Source organism: Mesoplodon densirostris, chromosome 1, assembly GCF_025265405.1.
Source record: "Mesoplodon densirostris isolate mMesDen1 chromosome 1, mMesDen1 primary haplotype, whole genome shotgun sequence".
NCBI classification, from domain to species: Eukaryota; Metazoa; Chordata; class Mammalia; order Artiodactyla; family Ziphiidae; genus Mesoplodon; species Mesoplodon densirostris.
The window spans coordinates 107,473,813-107,491,723 of record NC_082661.1 but is presented as its reverse complement, the minus strand read 5'-3'; the positions used below and the strand labels follow the sequence as shown (position 1 = coordinate 107,491,723).

Sequence of the window (17,911 nt, the reverse complement as noted above, 5' to 3'; positions counted from 1 at the left end):
AATAGGGGAGGGGGCTTCCCTGGTGGCGCAGTGGTTGAGAGTCCGCCTGCCGATGCAGGGGACACGGGTTCGTGCCCCTATCCCGGAAGATCCCACATGCCGCGGAGCGGCTGGGCCCGCGAGCCATGGCCGCGGAGCCTGTGTGTCCGGAGCCTGTGCTCCGCAACGGGAGAGGCCACAGCAGTGAGAGGCCCGCGTACAGCAAAAAAAAATAATAATAATAATAGGGGAAACTGGAGGGGACCTGAGGGGATGTATGGAAATTCTCTGTACTTGCCACTCAATTTTTTTGTAACTCTAAAACTGCTCCAAAAAATAAAGTCTATTAAGTTTTTAAATAGACAGCAACTGAATTTTTATTGAAATATAGTTAATTTACAATGTGTTAGTTTCAAGTGTATAGCAAAGTGATTCAGATATATAGGTATATCCTTTTTCAGATTATTTTCCATTACAGGTTATTACAAGATATTGAATATAGTTCCGTGTGCTATACAGTAGGTCCTTGTTGCTTATCTATTTTATATGTAGTATTGTGTATCTGTTAATCCTAAACTCCTAATTTATCCCTCCCCTCCTTTCCCTTTGGTAACCATAAGTTTGTTTTCTATGTCTGAGAGTCTGTTTTGTAAATAAGTTCATTTGTATCGTTTTTGTAGATTCCACATATAAGTGATATCATAGGATATTTGTCTCTCTCTGTCTGACTTACCTCACCTAGTATGATCATCTCTAGGTCTATCCGTGTTTCTGAAAATGGCATTATTTTATTTTATTTTATAGCTGAGTACATTACATTGTGTGTGTGTGTGTGTGTGCGTGTGTATCACATCTTCTTTATCCATTCATCTGTCGATAGACACTTAGGTTGTTTCCATGCCTTGCCTATTGTAAATAGTGCTGCTATGAACATTAGGGTGCATGAACCTTTCCCATTTTTAAAAATCTTTATTGGAGTATAATTGCTTCACAATACTGTGTTAGTTTCTGTTGTACACCAAAGTGAATCAGCCATATGCATACATATGTCCCCATATCTGCTCCCTCTTGAGCCTCCCTCCCACCCTCCCTATCCCACCCCTCTAGGTGGTCACAGAGCACCGAGCTGATCTCCCTGTGCTATGCGGCTGCTTCCCACTAGCTATCTATTTTACATTTGGTAGTATATATATGTCGATGCCACTCTCAATTTGCCCCAGCTTCCCCCTCCCACCCTGTGTCCTCCAGTCCATTCTCTATGTCTACTTTATTCCTGTCCTGCAACTAGGTTCATCAGTACCATTTTTTTCTAGAGAGGCACATGAAAAGACGCTCAACATCACTAATTATTAGAGAAACGCAAATCAAAACTACAATGAGGTATCACCTCACGCCAGTCAGAATGGCTATTGTCAAAAAATCTAGAAACAATAAATGCTGGAGAGGGTGTGGAGAAAAGGGAACCCTCCTGCACTGTTGGTGGGAATGTAAATTGATACAGCCACTATGGAGAACAGTATGGAGTTTCCTTAAAAAACTAAAAATAGAACTACCATATGACCGAATTTTTTTTAATGGACAAAAGATTTGATCAGAGACTTCTCAAAGGAAGATAGACAATGGCCAACAGGCACATGAGAAGTGCTCACCGTGAGCTTCAGGCAAGCAAGTTAAAGCCAAGATGAGACACCATTACACACCCACCAAAACGACTAAAACTTTAGACTGTTACAGACTGAATGTTTGTGTCACCCCCAGATTCATGAGTTGAAATCCTAAACACCAGTGTGATGATGTTAGGAGGTGGGGCCTTTCGGAGGCGATTCAATTGTGGATGGGATTAGTGTCCTTTTAGAAGAGCCCCCGTCCACCCTTCTGTCACATGAGGACACAGGGAGAAGTTGCCCTCACCAGACACCGAATCTGCTGGCACTTTGATATCGGAATTCCAGCCTCCAGAACCGTGAGAAGTAACTGTGTGTTGTTAAAGCTCCCGGTCTGCAGTGCTTTTTGAAAGCAGCTCGAACGGACTGAGAGGCTGACAGGCCAGTTGACGAAGACGTGGGACTGGTTCTCCAGGCATCGCTGGCTCCACTGACCGCCCCCAGAACAGCTCGGGTGTTTCTTCTCAGTTGGACCGGACCTGCCCACAGCCCAGCACTCCCACTCATGGGAATTTACCAAAGAGAAGCAGAGGCGGACGTCCATAAAGGGGTTCTGCTGCAGCTCTTTACGACTGAAGTGCACACGACGCCATGGTCATCCGTGGGGACACAGCGAGCGTGGGGCCTCCACATGCCCGGCTCCGCCAGGTGGGCACACCTGCCTCCAAGACACGCGGCAGTGCTGGAATCTACCACACGATCCCACTCATGTCCGGGTGAGGAACAGACAAACCAAGAGCTGGTGGTGGGAAGAAGCCCAGCAGTTGCTTCTGTCAGGGAGGATTGCGGCTGTGTGGGAAGGGGCATGGGGGAACTTTCTGGGGTGACGGACAGATCCTGCATCTTAACCAGAGGAACAGGTAACCTAGAGTTTGTCAAAAATCATTAAACTGTGCACTTAAGGTCTGTGCATATTTCTGTATGTGAATTCTTCCACGATTTAAAAAAAGAACACAAAAGGAGACTTTGGTGTCGGCGGCCCCTGGATCCCTGGGGTTTTCTCCACCCTCTCAAGCTTCCGTGCCCTGTTCTTCCCGCCTTGATGCCATGGGTCAGTGGGATGTCCTGCAGGGTGTCCAGGGGACCTGGGCACTCTTCAGACAACATGGCCACCAGGAGGAGGGTCCGCGCTGAGTGCACACTGCTGGCTGTTACAGGGAGTGCAGGCTGCCCACCCCGAGACACACTGACCAACGGCTGCGCAGCCGGTGCGGGGGCCTCGCTGACCCCTGGGGAGGAGGCCTCCTCCAGCACGGCGGCCGCTCAGCTTAAACTGTTGGTGCCTCCGGCACCTGTGAGGTCACAGGCTTGGTGAGGGTCCGGTGAAGTAAAGGGCCGTTGGGGACCACCGGCCGCATCATTCTGGAATCTGTTCTGGAATCCGCACCCTGCAGCTTGGGGTTGGGAGGGGCCCTTGCGGTGTTTGCTGGGGGCAGCTGCAGCGTCTCCATCCCATCCACGGAAGGGCACTGGTTTCCTCCACACTGCACTTTAGGACCAGCTCCAGAGTCCTTGCTGGGACTCAAATCTCAGCGCCGCAGGAGAGCACCCGCCTTGTGCCCTGCCCGCTGCCAGGCACCCTCAGACCCAGATGGCAGAGCTCGGAGTCCTGTGGCCCTGCCCCTCCAACCCAGCCCAGTCTGGCTGAGGCAGGACCCTACTCTCTGGGCCGCAGCTGCAAGAGGAGGGCGACAGCTTGAGGGGAGGTCGCCCTTCACACTCTGGCCTCCAAGGGAATGGGGTTCAAGATGGCCCCGGGCTCCCTCCGGGCACTTCCGCCCAGTGAGCTTCGTCCCCAGCAAGGCCCAACTCAGCACGGGAGAACTGGTGGCCTGCCACCATCATAGCCCTGTCCTGGGCAGCTGTAGCCGGACAAACAGGGTCTCTGGATAGGCTGCCCGAGGCCCCTTGAGTCAGGGTGTCAATGCCCTTTAGGATCCTGGTGGCACCAACAGTGACCAGCTGCCTTGCATCCTTGCCGTGGCTGTTATGGCCTTGGTGCTGGGCACATCACTAGGTGACAGGTGTGGTCACTGGGTGTAACCCTCCCCACTGGCCAAAAGCCACCCCTTCTGATCTCATCCTGAGGGCCTGCTTTCTCAGTCCACTTTTGGTGTGGACAGTTCACCCAGAAGTCATCGCCCTGGTCGTGTTTAGCAATCACAGTGTCACCCGCTAGCCCTCTCCCCTCCAGATAAGATGTACTGAGAAGCCCCATCACAGAAAGTCCCCCAGTTCCTGACAGCACCTGAGCCAGGACGAAGCCCGCTTCCTCAAACTCTCCACCCAAATCACCCACCGTCCCCCAAATCCTAGAGGTCCCTTCTCACCGAAACGCTCATCGTGTGTTTTCTCTCCCTAACTTGTTCTGCTGCAGGGCACTGCTGGAGGATTTTGGCTGCAGGACGTTGGCACAGAAGAGGCTGCTTCTTGAGCCAGCCTCATGGTGACCAAAGGTTACTCCTGTGGGGGGAGCTTGGGACTTGGGGGACACATGTGCCTTGGAGATGTTCCCTGTGTGGTTCCAGGTGGAAGGAGCTGGGGTAGCTCACCCGCATCCCCCCGCCACCCCCCAGCCGGTGCTACAGTGTCAGCTCCCTGGGACTTCTGGCTGCACACAAAGGCGGAGCCGCCGTCTGGAAAAAGGTGTCAGACGAAGCAGCAGATGCGGGCAGCTGGGAGGTGACCAGAGTGACCAGCAGAGATTCCCGGGACACAGGCGGCCACCCCGTCAGCTGCTCTGATGGCTGATGTAACTGGATATATTGGGACTTGGATTTGCCACCTTTTTTGTACTTTCTACTTGCTTCTCTCCCCACCTTGTTTCTATCGCTATTAGATTAATCAAGGTTTTTTCCATTTATTCTTCTACAAGTTGGTGAGTTAAATATACATATTTATATTCTATTCTTTCAGTTTTCTAACCAATTTATAATGACATACTAAAAACACAACGATCTATTTTTATGTCTTCTCTGTCCTATGGATAATTTAGAAGTTTAATTTCCAAACATGGGGTTTCTGAATCTCTCTTTCTTGTTAATCTCTAGACTAGCTGCCCTGAGGCTAGACCACATGTTTGGATTTTGGGGTTTTTTTTTTTTTCATTTTGCCATGCTGAGCGGCTTGTGGGATCTTAATTGCCCGACCAAAGATTGAACCCGGGCCGCCGGCAGTGAAAGCGTGGAGTCCTAACCACTGGACCACCAGGGAATTCCCCCATGTGTTCTGCTTTATGCCAGTTCCATGATTTGTTGGGACTAGCTTTATGGCCCGGTCAGCAGTTAATTTTTGTAAATATTCATGGAACTTGAAAAGAGTATGTATTTTTCTGTAGTTTTCAGTTGAGTGCAAAGTTCTAGTATGTTCAAGACGCCATTTGCTAATTGCACTCTGAATCTTCTGTATCTCTTCCTGATTTCAGCTGCTTGTTCTGTGTTCTATTTGTTACTGAAGGGATGTGTGAAGTGCTTTCCTACAGAACTTGATGGTGATTGAATTCACGTTCTTACCTTGTGTTTCCTGAGTTATTTTTCTTCGAAGGGAGGCCCGGGTGGCCGCTTGTTTGTAGCCTGGCTGCTCCTGGCCCTGCGGGCTCCCTCCGTTTTGCTCCTGCTGGGCCGGCTCTGTCGGGAATTGGGTTCCAGCTTAGACGCAGGCGAGGTTCTGCTCTCTCCCCGTCTCTGAGGCCGGTTTGCTTTTCCATCTGCGTTGGGAAGGAGGGCTGCTGGGCTTTCAAGGACCCTGCACACCTCAGTGGCCTGAGAGGTTGGCAGGGGCCAGGCCGATCAGGCGAACCTGTGCTGGACCAGGACAGCGTCAGGCCACCTGGCCCGGTTCACCCCACGGGGCGGGGCTGGGGGGCGTCATCCAGAGCCGGGAAGGAGCCAGGACTGCCCTGTGGCTTCAGGCTGTGCGGGTGCATGAACTGGCTCGGGGCTGAACCCGCGCTTCCCTCTCCTGGGTCAGTCTTTCATTCAGGGGCTGGTTTTAAATTTTAACTGAATTGGATTATGCCTTTTTCAGTAAACTTTTAGAACAGTTTTAGATTTACAGGAAAATTATGAAGATAGTGTGGAGTGTTCCCCACACCCCACCCCCAGTCTCCCCTCCTCTTAACGTCTTGTCACAACGAATGAACCAACACTGATACATTTGTATTAACTAAAGTCCATTCTGTGTTCAGATTCTCTTAGTTGTTTTACTTGATGTCCTTTTTCTGTTCCAGGATATTGTTAAGGAGCTAAACCTGGGTCCACTCGCCTGCACACAGTGAAGCCGGTCTGCTGACACCAGGCCGCGGTGAAGGGATGTGCAGCGTTCGTTGCAGGCGCCAAGCAAGGAGTCCAGGGCAGCTAGTGCTCAGAAGACCCAAATTCCCTGGTGGCTTTCAGGGAAGGGTTTTTGAAGACAGGGTGATCGAGGGGGCGTTGTCGGGTTCCTGATCAGCGGGTGGACATTCTTCTGATTGTCTGGTGGTGAGGTAACTGGGAGGCAACATCATCAGCCTCTGGTTCTAACTGATCTGGAGTCTATGTGCTTGTGGGCAGCATACATAGCTTCTCCCACCTGGTGGAGGTTTCAGTATCACCCAAACAGGTCAAAGACGTGGCTCAGAGTATTATCGATAGCCCTTGAGGAGGAACTACAGGTGCCTGACTTTGTTTAATGGCTAAACTATTATTACTTTGCCTTGATTGACTATTTTTGTTTGTCTCTGCATTTTCTCACTTCTCTGATTAAATGTATTCTTTGGAATTTAGGGAAGGCCTAGGAGGCTAAAGTTTTTCTACAAACAAGAGGCAGGTGGAGGACATGTTGGGGGGAGGTGTCTGTCCCAGGAAGGCCCCACAGGGTCCTGCTCGTTACAATGTCACATTGCATTAGTCGTCATGTCCCCTCTGGTTCCTCTGGGCTGTGAGTTTCTCAGACACTCTTTGTTTTTGGTGACCTTGACAGTATTGAGGAGCGCCGGTCAGGTGTTGTATAATGGCCCTCAGTTGGGGTCAGTCTGATGTTCTCCTCAGGGTTAGACTGGGGTTACGGGTTTGGGGAGGAGGACCCCAGAGGTAGGCTTCCTCTCTCATCACATCATGGGCACCTGCTACCAACTCGACCTGTTGCTGCTGAAAGTGACCTCGATTCCCTGGGACCTCCATCCCCTGGAGGTGGTGGTGTCAGTCAGCCTTCCCCACTGCACTTACTCTTTTAACTCCTGCTCCATACTGTGTTCTTCGACAGGAAGTCACTAGGTGGAGGCCACACCGAAGGGGCGGGGCGTTTGCTCCATCTCCTTACATGGACCCCTCTGCGTGGGAGATTTGTCTCTTCCCCCCCCCCCACTTACTTACGTGTTTAAACCATGTACCCTAGCGTGGACTCATGGGTTATTCTCCAGCACGACTTTATTTCATTGCTCACGTTGGGCCAGGTTTGGGAGCTCAGTCAGTGGCTGCTACGTCCCTTTCTCATGCCCCATCATTGTGGGTTCAGTTTGTTATTTAGCATTTCCTTATTTCCAGGCTCATCTTGTATATTTCCTGCCCCAGCCATCGGTGAATTCCTCCTGATTGGTGAATTTTGCTTACTTATTGAACTTTATTTCCGCTCACTGTATGAGGAATTAACTGCAGGAGAGAGAACCTGTACAGTGTCAGTCTCCCATCTGAGCCTGGAAGTTCTGGCCAGGTGCAGCCCCTACTATCTGGCCCCAGTCCTGGGCGGGTGAGGGAGGGGGCCAGGAGGTGTGATGGGGAGTGTCTGCCCCCCCCTTCTTGGGCCCCACGGCCCGTGCCTGGTGGACATGTGTGGACAGAGGCTGACTTCTGGCTGACAGACCCTAGAATCTAGGACTCCTTTGAGAGAATCAGGGGTTTGGCCTCCTGGACACAGAGTCCAGGGCCCTCCTGCAGGCAAGCTCTCTCTGCAGCAGCTCTGCTCAGCTGCCGGTGGAACCCACAGACTGAAGCAAATTAAAGGTCAGCACTTGGGCAGGGCTTGAAAGCCAGTGGACAACACATTAACATTTGCCTTTCCAAGAAGCCATCTTTGCACTGGGCACTTGGGAGAGAGCCAGGGAGAGGGAAAGGCAGGAGGCGTGCACAGGATCCCCCAGCCCCCGGGTCTCCCGCTGCAGCAGGGAGGCAGCCAGGAGCTTCTGCCAGGGCCTCACCCTGTCCCCTCCCAGCCTCAGGCCTTTCCCCAGCCAGGCCGGGCCCTCCTCTCTTTCCTGGCATCGTCCTTTGCCCTCTCTGCAGCATAAATCTCAATGCACTCACTCAAGGGTGCAAGAAACATTGTTTATTTTGTAGATATCAAATTAAACGTCACCTCCCATGCCTCATCTTCGGAGCTGAGAAAAATCATCCTGGGCACCATTGGAGCCTGGGGGCTGGTGCTCGGCCCTGAGTGGGGACCCTGGGGCACAGCCAGGCCCCACCCTCAGGGACAAGCTATGCGATAGCGCAGGATTCTGGGTGCCCAGGACTCTGGTTCTTCCCCAAGCCTCAAGCAGCAGAGTGAAGACCCACTAACGGCCAGCACTGCCGCTGGAGCCTACTCCACCCCCGAGCCCCCTCCTCAGCTCCAGCTCCCACGGTGCTGCAGGGACCACTGTGTGGTCCTCCCCCAGCTCTGTCCTTAGACAGGCATAAACCTCTGCTTAGCCAGCTTGGGACCACCCGGGCCTCACACCCTCACCGCCTCACCTCGGGGGGCCAGTCTGGGGGCAGGGCCCGCGGGCGGGAGGGATGACCCCACCGGGAGCTGGCTTCAGCTCCCCGGGCGAGGGTGGAGACCCTCTGCTGTCCGTTCCAGGACAAGCTGTGCGCACCAGGCTGGGCGCGTATCCTCTCCAGCGCTGGGCCTCCTAAGCACTGGGTCAGTGCCCCGCCTGGATCTCGCTGCCCTCCACCCCACCGGGCGGTCCTCTGGGACACGGGCGTCCCTCGTTTTGCCGCAGCTCAGCCTGGCCCGGGGAGGGCTCGGAGGACGCGCGGGGGGTGGGGGGTCAACAGAGAGGACACTCTGGTATCGAGGCCGAGGACAGTCCCAGACCTGCCGCAGACCACCCCTCCTGCTTTGGCGTCTCCCGGGCTCCGATTAAACAGGCTCCTGCCACGTGACCCTCTCGGAGCCAATCGCAGCGACCTGATCCGGCACGCGCTGATTGGCTCAGGCCGTCCAGGGCGGGGGCGGGGCCGGGACGGGGGCGGGGGACACAAGGGTCAGCGCGTGGCCCCGACGCCTCGACTCAGCACCCAGGTCTAGTGGCACTGGGCTGGGTCCTGCCTTGAGGCCCTTCCATCCTCCGGGCCACGTAGATGTTAACCGACACTGGCAGGCATTGCAGCAGCCCGAGCCCATCCCCAGTCCCGCCCCCAGCTCGGCCTCTCATCCTGGCTTCCCGCATCCCGCCTCCGATCCCGCCCCCAGCCGAGCCCCACCCCAAATCCCGCCTCCAGTCCCAGCCCAGCCCGCCACCCCCCAATCCCGTCTCCGATCCCGCCCCAGGTCCCGCCACCCAACCTGTCTCCCACCCCCGCCCCAGTCCTGTCCAAGCCAGGCTCCCCAGTTCGACCCCCTCAACCCCGCCCCTCGGCCCGAGGGCGAGCCCGGCTCCAAGAGACCCACCCTTCACCCGAGACGCTACCCCTCCTTTCGGACCTGACGGGAACCGGCTGAGGCGGGAGTGGAGCAGGTTCTCAATTGTGTGGACAGGTGGCCCAGACCCAGGGCTCACCGAGCCCCGCTGGCTGCGATTGTGGACGGCAGGATTGTCTAGCTGCGGATTAGCACAACTAGACAAAATGGTCCTTTATTGCCAGATCTTTAAAAATGTGTCCTGACAGCCTTGATGGTTAAGTGGCTGGTGACTCGTACAGCTGGGCGAGTGCAGGGCGCCTGAGAGGAGAGACAACAAATCCAAGCAGAGTGCTGCCCCGGGCTGGCTGCCCACAGGGACCAGGGCGAGGACCTGCCTGCCTGAGCAGTGGAGGACGTCTCTGGGGGGCCAAGTATCAAAGCGTTCTCTGCTTTGTCAAAATAAGAGTTAACTGTTCTGAAAGGAAGGAGACTCTGTGAAGAGGCAGTGTGGTCCTAAAGCAAGCCCAGGGGCAAGGGCACGGTCGGCGGAGTCCCAGTGCCACTCTGAAGTGCTCAGCTGGCTCCTGCCTCAGGGCCCTGGCGCTGCTGTTCCCTGCCTGGAATGCTCTCCCACCAGAGGCCCACGGGGCTCCCTCCTTTCTTCGTTGGGGCCTGTCTGCACATGTCACCTCTTCGGGGGTGAAATAGCTACCCTACCATCCTCTCTGCCCCCTTATCCTGCTCAATTTCCTATACGGAAGAAACCACCACCTGACTTATTATGTGTTTATCATCTGGCCACTGGAGCAATCAGTCCCTGGAGGAAGGGACCTCAATTACCCCCGGTGCCTAGAACAGAGCTCTGCACAGCATGGGGGCTCAGCAAGCCTGAAGTGAACGAGTGCCTCTCCCTAGAGTCCTGGGACCTGGCACCCAAGGGGTCTGCCCCACCAGGCACTGAGGAAGGGCTGGCTGGGGTCCCAAGGGAAGGTGATCCAGGTCACCGGCACACCTGGCTCACTGCTCAAGACTGAGATGAGTCCAGGCCAGGCTGGGGGTGGGGGGTGGGGGTGGAGACTGATGATGGGGCCTGTTTGGGGTGCCCTCCTAAGAGCAGCTATGCTGGGGACGGTGGCTCGCAGATCCCAAAACCAGAATTGGCTACAAAGGCTTCTGTCCACGTTCTGAGGCAGAGGCAAAGGGGCAATGGGTCCAGGGCAGTATTCTGGGCACAGCTCGGTGGGGAGGGGAAGAGGAATGGGGGTGGGGAGGGGGACAAGTGTGTCCTTTCTGTTTGCTGAGACTGTGCAGGTTCTACTGGAAGGCTCCCGTGCATTCTCAGCCAGCAGTGTGAGGAAGGTCACAGATACCACTTTCCAGGAGAGAGGCCCCCAGAAATGGAGGTCCAACAGAGCCTTTCTGGGGACACACGTGGCCGTGGCATCTCGGGGTGGAGTCGGGGTATCCCGGGCCAGGCTTCAGAGCCAGCAGGTCCCACGGGCACCTCGTCAGGCCTCAGCCTCGACAGGCAGGCGTGGGACACAGAGGCCTCCCTGAGGGCACAGGGAGGAGGGATGGCACCACCAGACCGACGACGGGCAGGACCCCAGGGCTGAGCCTCAGTCCCCCGCTGAGCCCAAGGTGTGGCCAGCACAGTGGGACCTGGGCCCCAGGGACCGGTATAGCCGTGGGGCGGAAAGGCCTGGGATGGGGCCTGTGCTGCAGGTGGGAGACTTGGGGGGAGGGGGCGCTGAGGAAGGGGCCGGGCTGCATTTCTGGGGGCGATGACTCTGGCCGGGACTACCTTAATGAGAAAGGGCGGTGGGGAGCCCCTGCAGCAGCGGCCCCAGCGAAAGGGGAAGGTGTTCCCATCTGGCCGGGTGCGGGGGCTAGTGGGGGTCGTCCAACAGGGCCCAAAGGGTGTGCATCCCGGCGGGCTCTGGCCCTCCCGCCATGACCCCGGCTGCACCCTCCACCCCCATCGCCTCCCAGGGAAATCAGGGCTCCGGAGGGAATGGCCACACGCATTAAATCACTGTGGTGTTTATTGGCTGTGATTCCATCCAGAGAGAACACACGCAGCGGCCCCCGACATGCAGGAGGAAGCGCAGGCGCGGGGACAGACGGACAGAGGACATCCACGGTCTACACTAAGCTCGGCTGCTCAGGCGCCCCACGCGCTGGGGACGGGATGCGGGGTTTCTACGAGACGACGCCCTGTCTGCTCAGAGCTGGCTTTTTAAAGTGTGAAAACGGGCATTTAAAAAAGACGAGGAAGCGGGAGGTGTCGGGGCGCAGCGCGGACGGCGGGGAATGGTGGGGGTGGGCGCCAGGGGTCGGTATTGCCGTCTAGTCGTTATGGCTTCTCTAAGGAGCTGGGGAAGGCTGCGCCCCGGGCCCGCAACACTGGACACGATGAACTTTTGATGTGGACAGAAAGGGCCCCAGGGACCGAGGTGATGGGCTTTCTGTCGAGATAAAACTCCTCAAACACAGAAGACCTCATTTACCTGAGATTCGACATATTGTGATGCAAATTACACAAGGGCAGAGGCCACGGGGGCACTGGGAGGTCCGCGGTCGTTTCCGTCCAACCGGGCGGGCTCTGCGGCTGGGACGACCCCCTCGAGGGCCTGCAGGGAGCGGGGCCGGCCTTCCGCGCCACACCCTCCTGCACAGCGCTCGACCCACAGGGCTCTGGGCCTCCTCTCCGGTTCTGGGTGAAGGCGTGGGTGTTCGGAGGGTGAGGGCAGGGCGTCCTCCGAGCAGCCTCGGAGGGGACAGGAGGTGCCAACCAGGGAGGGGAGTGTGCCGGGCTCAGCTGGTCTCACGGACGCCGAAGAGCTTGAGCGACAGGGGTGTATGAGGGACGGGGGTCTGAGAGTGTCCCCCTAAGCCTATCGCTTTCTCTCCCTTCTTGGAGAAGAGAACGGGCCACAGCAGTCCTAAGAAGCAAAGCCTTCCCGAGGAGGGGGCCGAGGAGGGAGCGGGCAGACACACACAGGTGGACGAAGAAGGGAAGGGGTGCAGATGGAAAGCGGTGGACGGCAGATTCAGCAACCCGGGCGTCGGTGCGGGGTAGGGCCTGGGGTCCAGGCTGACCCCGGGGGTTGAGCCTCAGGCGCCAGCTGCTCGCCTCTCCCAGCCCCCACCCCGGCCTCACGACCGCGCCCCCTACTATGGCTGTGATCCCGAGCGTGGGCCCGACAGGCGCCCACCAACGCAGGGCCGGCCCTTTTGGTGTCCCTGGCCACGGGCCCTGCTGGGTGGGCGGTGAAGGGAGGAGCGAGAAGGGGCTTCCCAGGCTCTGGGGCAGGTCCAATCCACCCGCTGCCGGAGGACGCCGTGGGCTAGTCCCCGGGGCCTGCAGCCCGGACCGCGGGGGCCGCGGGGGGCCAGGCGCCCCTCCCTCGGAGGCGGTGGCGATGGCGGTGCGGGGATGGGGTGAGAGGCGGGCGGAGGCTCCCCAGGCTTGCGGGGGCCAGGCGCGGATAGACCTAGGGCTATGGCTTATATTGGCGTTGGGGGGCTGCACTCTGCTCCCGACATCCCTTCAGGCGCCTCCGCGGAGGGCAGGACGGGGGTGGGCGAGGGGCGGGGCTCCGGGCTCCTGTCCAGCTCCAGGGGCGTTACTTCTTGAATATGTCCTGCAGCGGCCCGGGCAGGTACTTGATCACCGTGTCCAGGATGCTCTCCTCCTCTGCCTCCGGCTCGTCCCCGCAGCCCGGCGGGATGGCCTTCTTGGGCCGCGTCAGGCTGCCCTCCGCGCTGGCCTCCATGGCGGCCTGGGCCTCGGCCTCGCGCTCCTCCTTCTTCTTGATGCCGTACTGCGGGGGACAGGGCGGGAGGGCTCAGGCGGGCAGGTCCCGGCCCCGGGTCCCGGCCCCGGGAGGGGCGCTCTCGGGACCCGGGCAGGCTACACCCACCCTGCGCTTGCGCGATCGGCCGAGGGGCCTCTGGAGGCAGCACCTGCGGCTGAGAAAGGCGTGTGCGGGAGCGGACGACCACCAAGACCCCTGGCAGGGGCGGTCCCCACCCCGGAGGCTGCCGGGAGGGGCGGGGAGACCCCATCGGAGAAGGCGGGGGCGACGGGCGGGAGCCTGGACGGGGGACCCCGCTGAGGGTGGAACTGCGGGAGAGGGAGCGGGGGAGGGGGAGGACGAAAGTCGAGTTTTTCCATGGGGTCGGGGAGCTGAGGCCGTGACCCCGCCCCACCCCTGGCCCCGCCCTCCCGCGGTCCCGCCTTCCGGGGAAGTGGGCGCAGTCCTCAGCCCGCCTTGGCATGCGGTCCCGGAGCGCAGGGAGCCGGGGCAGAATGCCTGCCCACAGCGGTGGAGAACCCGCTGTTCTGTGGCTGGCGGGCCCCAGGCAGCCCAGATCCTCCGTCCGGCGACATGTGGCCACACCCTCCTGCCTGGCCAAGTATCCCCGGATGCCACCAAGACCCCAGTCCCTGGAGGGTCACTCTGCATTCTCCGTGTCCAGCGGTCACTGCCAGGTGGATGTCCTGGAACCCCATCTAGGTGTGCCCTCAGCAACACCCCTGGGCACTGCTGAGAGCCCCCAATTCTGGTTTCCCGCGTGTGTCTCTGCCCTGAACCCTCGCCCAAATCTCCCCTCCTCAGTGGATTGAATGGTGTCCCCCCCAAAATTCATGTCACCTGGAACCTCAGAATGTGACCTTATTTGGAAATAGGGTCTTTGCAATTAAGGTAAGAATAGAGATGAGCTCTTCCTGGGCCCTAAATCCAAAGCGAGTTTCCCTGTAAGAGAAAGAAGAGGATGCACAGAGTAGAAGATGAAAACGGAGAAAGGGTTCGGAACGACGTTGTCACAAGCCAAGGACACATGCATTGCTGGAAGCCCCCAGAAGCTCGAAGAGAGAAGAATTCTCCCCCTCAGGTTTCAGAGGGAGCACAGCCCTGCTGACATCTTGATTTTGGACTTCTAGCCTCCAGAACTGAGGAAGTAAATTTCTAGGAGACGAGCCCCCACCTCCGCCAGGCCCATCAGCATCCTCACCAGCCCTCCCGGATGAACAGAGCACTGATGCGTGTGCGCCTGCGGTCATGTGGCCACGAGACCAGGAAACACCTCCTGCCTTAGGGCTGGTGGGAACCAGGTGGGACCAAGCTGGCCTGGTGCGTTGGGGGGCAGATTGCCCATCTGATGGGCAGAGCTCAGGACCCGCCCAGGCTCGGGAGAAGGGTGCCCCGTGGCCAGGTCTGAGGTCCTGGCTTACACATTAGGGAATGTCTGGGAGCAGAAGCATTGATGAGGGTAAAGAGGAAGCACTGGGGAGCACGTGTGGGTGTCAGCGATGGTCGATTATCAGTTATTGACAGGCTGCAGAATCCTCCTGGGGAGCACACAGTGCAGGATTGCTGGCCCTGGGGAGGATCTCCCATGCCCGGTCATCTCTCCTCACCAGCCCCTCCTGAAAGAAGCGGTGGGCTCTGCTTCTGGTGCTCATGGCGGGTGTGTGGAGGGGAAGGGCACCCTGGCACTCCAAGAAGACCCTTCCCTCTGTTTCCAGATTGGGGGGGTGGGGGCTGGCTGTGTCCCACTCCCCAGCTTACTGAGGGAAACCTCTGCACCCACCTCCTCCCTCGAGGCTGAGGATGGCTTCAGGCATGGGGGAGGCAAGGCCCACGTTCAGCAGAGTCTGAGAGAGGGAGGCCATGCTCTTGGCCCACCGGTGACCAGAGCGCAGCCTGGGTCCCCTCAGCCACTGAGGAGGGAGGGATGAGGGGTTTGTCTACCCTTCTTCAGCAGGGGCTCTAGGCAGCCTGAAGGCACCTCTGCACCGTGAACAAGAGCCAGGAGCGGGGAAAGGGTCTCCATGCGGGGTGGGGGGTGTACGGCACCAGAGTATATTCTGAGCAGCGGCACGCTACCCAGAGGGCCTCCCCACTGAGCACCGTCAGGTCAGCTCAGGGCAGAGAGTGCGACAAGCCGACCACACTGCAGCCACTCGGGTGGACTGGCCCTAGAAGCATGGCCCTCCTCCTGGGTCACCACACCTGCCGCGACCTCCTCACCACGGGGCGCTGTGGTGGCTGAAGCCCACACACACTCACAGCAAAGGTGCACATGCTCAGGGGAACACACGGTGCTGGCAGAACGGGCGGGTGACAATGGCACACACGTAAGAGCGGGAACATGCGGTATGTGGTCGAGCAGAGGGACCTCCCTGACTCGGGGTTGGGAAGGGACCTGTGTTCCCCTCTAGGGTCCAGGAAGGAGACTCCAGGCCCCAACCCAGTTGCTCCACTGAGGCTCAAGGTCATTCCAAGGCTAACGCCACTCTGGGCGAACCTGAGGGCCACCTTACTCTCTGGGGTCCCTCCCAGAGCCTGGCTCTGATGTGGTCTGGCTGAGAGCCGGTTTGGACACCCACTATTCTCCTCAACCACTGGGACAGCAGGGCCCCACCGCACACCCTGTGGCCGGGAGGGAGCCCAGGGCGGCCAGCACCCTGGGCAATGCGGTGCTCCTTACCAGTGAGAATCCGTATGTGCCCACACCTGTTATTCTCAGCACAAACCTGGGATGTGGGGGCTGGATCGACTCGGACCCACCAGCTCAGCGCTGGCTTAAGGGTGGTTGTGGCTCGAGGCTGCGGAACGCGGGCAGCTGGAAGCACCAAACCTGGCAGTGCGGCGCAAACCAGAAGGTGGGTATGCAAATCAGGAAGAGTGTATGCAAATGACGCAGGTGGGCCAGCCTCCCCTCCGACCTGGACCCACGCAGCGCAGCGCCAGCCGGCGCGTGAGATGGTAAGTCCCGAATGCAGATGAGGTCGCCTGGGGAGCGGGGCGCCCAGACGACGCGTGACCCCGGCCTGGCCCCTCGGCCCCCATCTGATGGAGCCCTGCCGACCCGATGGGGCCCTGTACTGCGCAGCTCGATGGGATCCCGTGCCATGCAGCTCTGCACCCTCTTCTCTGACCAGCCATGAGGTCTGGGAGTGGGTGGGGAGACAGGGCACCAGGAGATGGCTGGAGGAAGTGGGTCTGGAGCCCCGGGGCCAGCGGGGGCCACTGGGGGAGCCACACCTGAAGGCCAGGGTTCCCACCTGTGGGGAGCAGGAGGGTAGTAGGGGGTTGCCTAAGCATGCCGGGTGGAGAAGGGCTCTGAGGACACGGGTGTCTGGTGGACTTCGCGGTGGCAGGGCCTGGGGGCGTGGGGAGGGGGACGGGTTGGTGGGCAGGGGCGCCAGGCACTGAGCTCCCCTCAGAGTCAGGACAGCCGGGGCTAGGGGTGTGCTCTGGCCTGCACCCTGCACCGCCAGGGGGGCCCTGGGGCTCCTGGGGCTCCAGCGTCCAGAATGCGGCAGGCCTGTCCTGAGCTGCCTCTGACCCACGAGTGGGGGCAGCTCACCATCACCCTCTTCCCTGCACACCCCCAGGCCTGGCCCAGTGGCCACCGCCTTGGTTAGCTCTGCAGTCACCCAGGAAAGGCCCCCACCCGGCGGACTCAGCTCTGGTGGTCGGGGGGCCTCGGCAGGCGTCTATGCGCTCCCCAGCACACCCCACACCGTCCCTGCAGGCCGCCCTCCAGGAACGGGCCCAGGCACACTAGTCCCGCCTCACCCCCGACAGCAGGAGAACTGCTCTGGCAGGGCCGGTGAGGAAACCTGGGCCCAGCCAGTGCGCGGGGCGGGGGCCAGCTCTGACCCCTGCCCTGGCCACTGGACTCAGCGAACACCACCCCGGCCCCTGGGTGGCTCAGATCAAACCCCGGATGTGCGCACGAAGCAGGCCCGGGCACGGTGGGATGAGGCCTGCCGCTGCGGCTGGTGGAGCCGTGGCGGGTCCGGGGGTTGGCGGGGGTTAGGAGCAGCCCGGGGCCTGTGCAGGCGGTTCAGAAGCGAAGGCGCTCACCCGCCCAACGTGGGCCCCAGATGGCGGGGTGCTCGTCTGGGAAAGCAGGACCCCTGCCCAGGGGACCCACGGGGCACAGGCTGGAGGGCCCTGGGGCTCTGCCAAGGGGTGCAGCCTTCCATGTGGCCGCCCCAGAAGCTGGGGTCCTGAGGACAGGGGAGCACATGATCCATCGCCCGTCCCTGGCTGGGGGATGGGGGTGGGTGAGGGTCACCCGGCCCCCTGGCCTCACATGGAGCTGCAGGACCTCAGCTGCCCTCAGGGTGGGGCACATCCCCACGTCCACTGGGACTCACTCTGTGACCTTTAAGTCCCACTACATGTCCCAAAGGACGAAGAGGACCCTGGAGCTGATGCCTATTCACTCACTCATTCACTCATTCATTCATTCACACACTCATTCACTCATTCATTCATTCACTCATTCATTCATTCACTCACTCATCACTCACTCACTCATTCATTCATTAACTCACTGCTAGCTTAGCATCCAAGCACCAAGTGCAAGCAGTCAAAGCTCCTGCCCTCCCCGTGAGGGAAGGACAATGAACAGCATACAAGTAAAAAGTATGAGTGCGTCAGATGAAGGCAGGTGCAGAGCAAAATAAAACAGGAAAGGAGTGGGGAAGGGGAGGGGAGGGAAGAGCCTCAGGGAGCTCCAGAGAGAAGCAGTCAGTCATGCAAAGGCCCTGGGGCAGTGGGAGCCCCGTTGCGGTTGGGGGGGAGGAAGAGGTCACTGCACACGTAGGGCTGGGGCCCTGGGAGAAATGGGGGCCACTGGCGGGTCTAGAGAGGAGG

The 17,911-nt window shown here is 58.9% G+C and overlaps 1 protein-coding gene across 2 annotated transcripts in view; it reads right to left on the bottom strand.

Annotated features, from left to right (window-relative positions):
* Positions 1 to 12,763: 12,763 nt before the first annotated feature.
* The window catches only part of CPLX1 (complexin 1), a 37,595-nt gene continuing 32,447 nt past the window's right edge, over positions 12,764 to 17,911 (bottom strand). For both annotated transcript variants that reach the window (XM_060089639.1, XM_060089647.1), the window contains exon 4: positions 12,764 to 13,054. In XM_060089639.1, coding sequence (XP_059945622.1) covers positions 12,857 to 13,054 — 198 coding nt within the window. In that variant the 3' untranslated portion in view covers positions 12,764 to 12,856. The remainder of the gene's footprint in view (positions 13,055 to 17,911) is intronic.